Source organism: Mandrillus leucophaeus, unplaced genomic scaffold (genome assembly GCF_000951045.1).
Source record: "Mandrillus leucophaeus isolate KB7577 unplaced genomic scaffold, Mleu.le_1.0 Scaffold323, whole genome shotgun sequence".
Classification (NCBI taxonomy): Eukaryota; Metazoa; Chordata; class Mammalia; order Primates; family Cercopithecidae; genus Mandrillus; species Mandrillus leucophaeus.
The window spans coordinates 666126-674020 of NW_012103399.1; the positions used below are offsets into that span (position 1 = coordinate 666126).

At 49.2% G+C, this 7895-nt stretch overlaps 1 protein-coding gene across 1 annotated transcript in view; it reads left to right on the top strand.

The window, feature by feature from the left end:
- LOC105545270 overlaps window positions 1-7895 on the top strand; it is a 77787-nt gene that overhangs the window by 52776 nt on the left and 17116 nt on the right. The window contains exons 17-20 of the mRNA XM_011988128.1: window positions 5161-5368; window positions 6360-6515; window positions 6887-7020; window positions 7449-7607. Coding sequence (XP_011843518.1) covers window positions 5161-5368; window positions 6360-6515; window positions 6887-7020; window positions 7449-7607 — 657 coding nt within the window. The remainder of the gene's footprint in view (window positions 1-5160; window positions 5369-6359; window positions 6516-6886; window positions 7021-7448; window positions 7608-7895) is intronic.

Genomic DNA, 7895 nt, shown 5'->3' on the forward strand with positions numbered 1-7895 from the left:
ACTACTGCACTCCAGTCTGGGTGGCAGAGCGAGACTCTGTCTCAAAAAAAAAAAAAAATATATATATATATATATATATATGTGTGCGCGCGCACGCTTGTGTGTATATATATGTATATATACATGCACACGTAATACACATATATGTACATACACCGTGGCAATCTTTTTAGACCAGCATGCGCTGATACAATTTAAATTCTGTTGTAGATTTCATTTAGATTAATTCAATCTAAATACTATTACATTCTACAATTAAATAGGCAATGCATTTAAATGATTCAAAGTTCAAAAGCTATGAAAGGGTATAGAACTGACTCTTCCGTATGGTAGCCAGTGGCACACATGTTTATTGAAATCTAAGTGAGGCGGAGTGCGGTGACTCATGTCTATAATCGCAGCACTTTGGGAGGCCGAGGGAGGTGGCTCACTTGAGGTCAGAAGTTCAAGACCAGCCTGACCAACTTGGCGAAACCCCATCTCTACCAAAAATACAAAAAGTAGCCAGGTATGGTGGCGGGCTCCTGTAATCCCAGCTACTTGGGAAGCTGAGGCAGGAGAATTGCTTGAACCTATGGGGGTGGGGACACGGAGGTTGCAGTGAACCAAGATCATGCCAGTTTACTCCAGCCTGGGCAACAGAGTGAGACTATCTCAAAAAAAAAAAAAAAAAAAAAAAAACTAAATGAATTAAAATTAAAGAAAATTAAAGATTTGGTTCTTTGGCTGCATGGGCCACATTTCAGGTGCTCTAAAGCTTCATGCAGCCCTGAGACATTGCCCTCATTACAGAAAGTTCTATTGGTTGGTGCTGGTATAGCCTTAAAACTTCTCTCCCACCCCTCCTGAAAGCCAACCACTGTTAGGGTTTTATTGGTGATTCGTTTCTGAGATGGTCTGTGCACACAGTCAGCACATGGAGTTAATATATCCACTTTAAAGAAAATAAGTGCCTCCTGTGTAGCATGAATGACTGTGTAATAGTCCGTGGAATGGAATTTATTCAGCTAGTTTAATAATGAAGGGCTCTTGAGTTTTTGCCAGGTTTCCGCTCTTACAAATATTCTGCCGTGAACACCATTTTCTCTGCAGAGTAAATTCTTAACAATGGAATTCCCTGGCCACAGGGTTTATATGTTTTTTCTCTTTTCTTCCTTTCTTCCTTTCCTTTCTCTCCCTCTCTTTCCCGCCGTCTGTTCCCTCTCTCTTCCCTCTCTCTTCCCTCTCTCTTCCCTCTCTCTTCCCTCTCTCTTCCCTCTCTCTTCCCACCTCTTTCCCACACTTTCCCCCATGTCTTCTCCCTGTCTCTTTGCCTGTCTCTCTTTTCCCTCTCTGCCCACCTCCCCGCCTTCTTTCTTTTATAAGATCTTCTTCTGTGCAGTGGCATGATCCTAGATCACTGCAGCCTCAAATCCCTGGGCTCAAGCGATCCTCCTGCCTCAGTTTCACAAGTAGCTGGGACTACAGCCTGTGCCACCATGCCCTTCTATTTTTCTTTCTTTCTTTATTTATTTTTGTGTGTGTGTGAAGATGAGGTCTTACTATGTTGTCTAGGCTTGTTTTCATCTTAGTAGGTGCTTTTCTAGGGTTCTTACCCAAGGGTACCTGGTCGAAACTTAGTGAGTCACTTGAAGCCCCTGTCATTCTGTTGAAGTTTTGTGTCTACCCTCCATCCTGTGGAGAAGATTTAAAACTTCCATCCCCTTTTCAAGCAGATCTGTGACTTCAAAAAGTGTACAAATGTTGGGAGGCTGAGGTGGATCACTGGAGGTCAGGAATTTGGGACCAGCCTGGCCAAGATGGTGAAACCCTGTATCTACTAAAAATACAAAAATTAGCTGGGCATGGTGGCGCACACCTGTAGTCCCAGCTTCTCGGGAGACTGAGGCAGGAGAATTGCTTGAATCTGGGAGGTGGAGGTTCCAGTAAGTCAAGATCGTGACACTGCACTAGAGCCAGGGTACAAATAGCAGTTTTAGACTTGTGATCCCACCAGGCATGATTGCTGGGCAACTCTGGCAGTGGATCTCCTGATTCTGCCTCAGTTCCCAGTGTCTTCTCAGAGAGGCCTGGAGTGGAGCATCTGAAGCCGGAGCTGGATCTCTTGCTGCAAAAATACATTCTCTACTTCCAGCTGTGCCGTCAGCCTGGGTTGGGGGAAGATCTATGTCAGGGGAGAGCTGTCCTCCTAAAGCCTCACCTGCCTGGTGGCTGAGACTTACGCCTCATTTCCAGAATTATCAGGGGCCCTCAAACTTCTAGTTGTTTGTTAAATGTACAAGCACAGGTTGCCTCTACCTCCCCGCGGACCTTCCTGCTGGTTCGTATAGAGCTGTCTGCAGCCTGGAAATGTTTGGAGAAATTCTAGTTCCACCTGCCCCAGACTCATCACAAGTACAGTAACAGCTGGAGCTCCAGAACTCCGGAACTTTCTGGAGCCTGTTTCAGCAGACATGAGGTCCCCCCTTCAAGTCCTCTCTGTAACCCCATACAAGATGAAGAAACTGAGGCAGATGAGCTCATGAATACAAAGTGCCAGAGCTTGGATTCAACTTGTCTCAAAGCTTATGGGATTTAAGATTGGTTTAGGGAAGAGTGTTCTGTTCTGTGCCCCCTCCCGCTAGTGTGCAGGGGTTGGGTCCTGGGTTGCCTGGAGACCCCAGGTTATGCCTGCTGACCTGACACATTTACAAGTAGCGTTCTCTTTAACTGCAAAGTGTTCTGGTTTGGGTGAGAAATTCTGTGTTCACCCTGTTCATGTGCACCTTGAGGAAGCTCTGACGAGCACCACACAGCGTCTGGTCCAGACTGGAGAAAGCCATCGCCAGAATGTGCCTGACAGCAGGAAAAGCTGGGAGCAGAGTAGAGAGCCAGCATCTGTTTCTGTAAAAAGAGGAGAAGGGTGTGTCTCTGTAGTTGTGTGTGCACGCATGTACATCCATAAACATGTGACATATCCATACGCATGTTCATACACATGTCCATACACATGCCCATATTTACACATGAACATGCACAAGTAGACACATCTGTATATACATTCATATATACACACATCCATATACATATCTGTACACATGTCTATACAGTCCATACACACATCCATATTCACATACATCCATATTCACATCCAACGTATTCACACATTTGTATTCACACAATCCACATGTAGACATATCTGTATGCATACGTTTGTATACACACATCCATATATCCACTTTACACATACATACGTTCATACACATGCATGTCCATACACATGTCTACATGTAGACACATCTATGTACAAACACATTCATACATACATCTGTGTGCACATTCAACAGAGAAAGTTTTTGCCTTGCTGGCGTTTGCAAGGGCTATGGATTGTACCATAAGAAAGGCTAGTGTACCATCATTCGACATGTCTGGCTGCCATGTGGAGATCAGTTGCCAGTGGCAGGATGGGAGCTGGGAGAGTCATGAGGACATTGCATATACACATCCAAATGTAGGCATATCTGTGTGCACATTTATGTACACACATCCATATATATACATGTCTGTTTACATGTCGATACACACATGTCCATATACATCCGTATTCACACAATCCATGTGTGGGCATAGCTGTACACATTCATATACACGCATTTATATATACACTTCTTTATACACATCCATACACATACGTGTCCATACACATGTGTCCATACACGTCCATATTCACACACGAACATCCACATGTAGACATATCTGGATATACGTTCATATATACACATCCGTATATATACACATATCTGTATGCATTTCTACACACACATCCATATATACATATCTGTTTACATGTCCGTACACACATCCGTATTCACACAGTCCACATGTAGACATATCTGTATGCATACTTTCATATATATACATCCGTATATATACCTCTTTACACATCCGTACCCATACGTTTATACGCATGTCCATACATACATCTACATACAGACGCATCCATGTACAAACACGTTCGTAGGTGCACCTGGGTGCACCCACATGGCTGTATACATACACGTCTATACACACCCCTGTATACACACACATCCATGTAGATACATCTGTACACACATCCACATACATTTGTACACATCTGCGGGGAGCAGGGAAAGAGCGTTTAGTAGTGGCAGTCTGGTAATAGCGAGCGTTGCTTTGACGTCTTTTGGGTAAACTGACCAGCTGGTGGCCATCAGAGGGGTGTGCAGTTGGGGGACTGCAGGTTGGCAGGGCCGTGAAAGATTATATTTGCAGTTGCTCATGGCTTTTCCAGAGAAGCTTCTCTGCGGGGCCGTGGAGTGTGTAGTGAGCTGTCCCCATGATCCATCTGCTAGTGTCTTCCCATGGCCAGGTCTGCACCACTGACCAAAAGAGAAAATTCTGGCCTCGTTGGCCTTCGCAAGGAGTTTGGATTGTACCGTAAGAAAGGCTAGTGTGCCATTATTCGACGTGTCTGGTTGCCATGTGGAGATCAGTTGCCAGCGGCGGGATGGGAGCCGTGAGAGCCAGGAGGATGTTGCAGTGAGACAGGCCGATGACCGGGGCTCCAGCTGGTGAGGCAGCAGAGGTGGCAGAAGTGGTTGATTCTAAACCCATTCCATAGGGACAGTGGACTCCAGTTCCTGATGGATTGAAAGAGGAGGATGTCAAGGAGAGAAGAGGAGTCCCTTGTATTTATGTCTAAATTTGTAACACAGGTTTCTGATTTTGAGAAATCTGGAGTTTAAAAAATTGGGGAAGCGCTGGGTACAGTGGTTCATGCTCGTAATCCCAGCACTTTGGAAGGCCAGGGCGGGTGGATCACTTGTGCTCAGGAGCTTGGGACCAGCCTCACCAACATAGTGAAACGCCATCTCTACTAAAAATTAAATTTGCTGGGTGTGGTGGCTCGTGCCTGTAATCCCAGCTACTTGGGAGGCTGAGGCGGGAGAATCACTTGAACCCGGGAGGTGGAGGTTGCAGTGAGCCAGGATCCCACCACGGCACTCTAGCCTGGGACACAAAGTGAGACTCCGTCTCAAGGAAAAACAAAAACTGGGGAAGGATTGGTGTAGAAGGCTGTCAGCTGGCTTGTCTCCTGCCCTGTCTGGTCCCAGCTCGTGTGATCAGGGCTGGGCCTGCTGGCCAAGCCTGTCTTCCCAGGTGACAATGAAGCCTTTTCAGGGCTGGAGTGACCTGCAGCCAGCTGTGGGTGGTGAGGCCGAGTGGTTCCAGGCGCAGCTGGAGGTGAAACTGGTGACGGGGGGCAGCCCCATTGTCTTTGCTGGGAACGTCACACGGCAGGCGGGCAGCAAGCTGGCCTTCTCCGCATGGCTGAGCCATCCACTGAGTGACCAGGCCCACATGACAGGTAGGAGATGAGACCCCTTCTGCGCCCTCTGTTCTGTGGCCAGGCTAAGGTGTGGTGACCCAAGTGCCTCATTATGCTCCTCATCACCCCAGCCTCTCTTAATATCAACATCCCATCTAAGGGCAGATCGAGGCTCCGTGTGAGCCCCCAGAACCTCCCTCAACCTCCAACTGCATCCACAAACCTTAAAATGGCAGCTTTTGGAGTGTTTTTATTCTGATCCATGATAAGAAACACATGTAACATTTTGACCTAAAATACACTGGGCATTTAAGACAGAGCAGGTGCTGGCCCTGGTGCTGGAGGTGGGGTGGTGGCGCCTGGGTGTGCCTCTCATGGGTGTTCCGGAAGATTCCAGGGTAAAGACAGGAGCTGGGGCTGGGGGTACTTGGAGCAGTGGCTGTCGACCCTCTGATGTGGGCATTTGGGAGTCATAACAGCTGGCTCACTTTCACCTGTGTGTCCTGGCTGAGCTGCTGTGTCTCAGAAGCTTCCAAAGGTGAAATTCACCCGACAACGCACCATGCGCTGTTATTTCTTTTCTCTTCTGTCTTGTTCGATTTTGTTTTTTTGTAGTTTATTTTTGGGCCAGGCGCAGTGTCTCACGCCTGTAATCCCAGCACTTTGGGAAGCTAAGGCGAAGAGGATTACTTGAGCGCAGGAGTTCAAGACCAGGCTAGGCAACATAGTGAGACCACCGCTTCTACAAAAAATACAAAAGTCAGCCAAGTGTGGTGGCACACACATCTGTCGTTCCAGCTATTCGGGAGGCTGAGGTGGGAGGATCGATTGAGCTTGGGAGGTCAAGGCTACAGTAAGCTGTGATCAGGCCTGTCTGTGGCCTGTTGTGCAGGGTGCACATGTGTTGGCTCTTCAAGGAGCCCCCAACGCCAAGGCCCCTCGGTGATTCCCGAGTCCCCTGTTTGTCTGGGGGTGGGGATGTTGGTCCCAGGGGCTGGTCCTCTCATGTGCCTGCTCTCTGTCCCTGCAGCACTGCTGGAGAGGAAGGAGGAGGATGGACGGTGGGTGGCCACCCTGGGTGCCGAGCTCTTCGTGCCGGGTCTGGTGGGGCTGCGTGCCATTGGCCTGCTGCAGCAATGGGACCGGCTCTGGACCAACTACCTGAGGATCCAGTACAGCCTTCTGGGTAAGGTGCTGCGTGCCTGGCTGCAGGGCAGGTGGAGGTGACAGGGCCTGCCCTGTTTCCTAGGGCTGTGGCTCCGTTAGCTAAGATACGCTGTCACCACGGGGTTTTTCCATTAGTCACTCTGTTGGCTCTGAGTAGGACTGAGTACCTGTCCATTAAAAAAAAAAAAAAAAAAAAGGTGTATCTTTTAAGGGGACGTTCACCCCCATCTCTTAAGACCTCCCCATCGTCAGGTTCTAATGGAGTGACGGGTGGAGTAGAGCATGGGGTTGTGGCTGAGGCCAGGCTGGGCCAGGCCCTCCTCCTCTTGGAGCCCTGGTGGAGGGCTGCCTGGCAGAGGAGGGCAGGGGTCTATAGGTTAATCCACACAGGTCAGGCGAAGCAGCCGGCACACGAGTGTAGCACCAGCCAGAAGCTGCAGGCAGAGAGCGGCTCGAATGGCGCCTACAGGCTGGAGCTGGGCCACAAGCTCCACTGCACACAGATCCCAGCCTTCAGCCACAAGGTGGGTGCCCAGGCCAGGTGCGACATCCAGAGAGAGCACCACAGTCAGGCAGGTAGTGATCTGAGTACCCTGAGCTCATCTCCGAAGAGATGGACTTGCTCAAAATCACATAGCCACATGGGAATGGATCCGGGGCTGGAACTTCAGCCTCAGTCTTAGATCTATTCATCCAGGAATGCTTTAGCCCAGGAGGCAGAGGTTGCAGTGAGCCAAGATGGCGCCACTGTACTCCAGCCTGGGTGGGAGAGTGAGATCTTGTCTCTAAAATAAATAATAAATTAAAAACAAACAAACGAAAATAGTGCTTCCTACAGAATCGTCTCTTCTGAAAACCAAGCTGATATCCCTGGAGTGGGTGGCTGTGAGGAGGCATAGGGACTGAGTGGGCAGGGCCTCCATGGGCAGTTCACCACCCATGTGTGTCCCAGGTCCAGCTCTGGCACGAGGAGGACTCGGGCCGCCTGCACTTACAGCTGGAGGTGAGCTATGGGAGGCACTGGGACAAGAACAGCAACAAGAGGCATCTCCGTGTCAGCCAGACCTTCAAGAATGACTCCGGGCCCGCCCTGAGCAATCACTTCATGGAGGTGAGCCTGGCCACTGCAGCAGAGCCGTGCCCCATGAGTCCAGCATGGATGGTGGGAGCTGGGGAACCCCCGCATGGCCCTCTGGCCCTGGCTACAAGGTTGCAGCCAACTGAAACTCAGCCTTGGTGACTTTCCATTTTGCACCTCCAGCGCCACGTCCCCAGGGGTGAGAAACGCTTCTCTTAGGGCCAAGGACTGGCAGGAGGGCTTGGGAAACACAGATTTCCACCTGTAAAAATGTGTTTTGGAAAGAGGGGTTTGCGTTTAGTTTTTCCCTGAGGGTGGGTT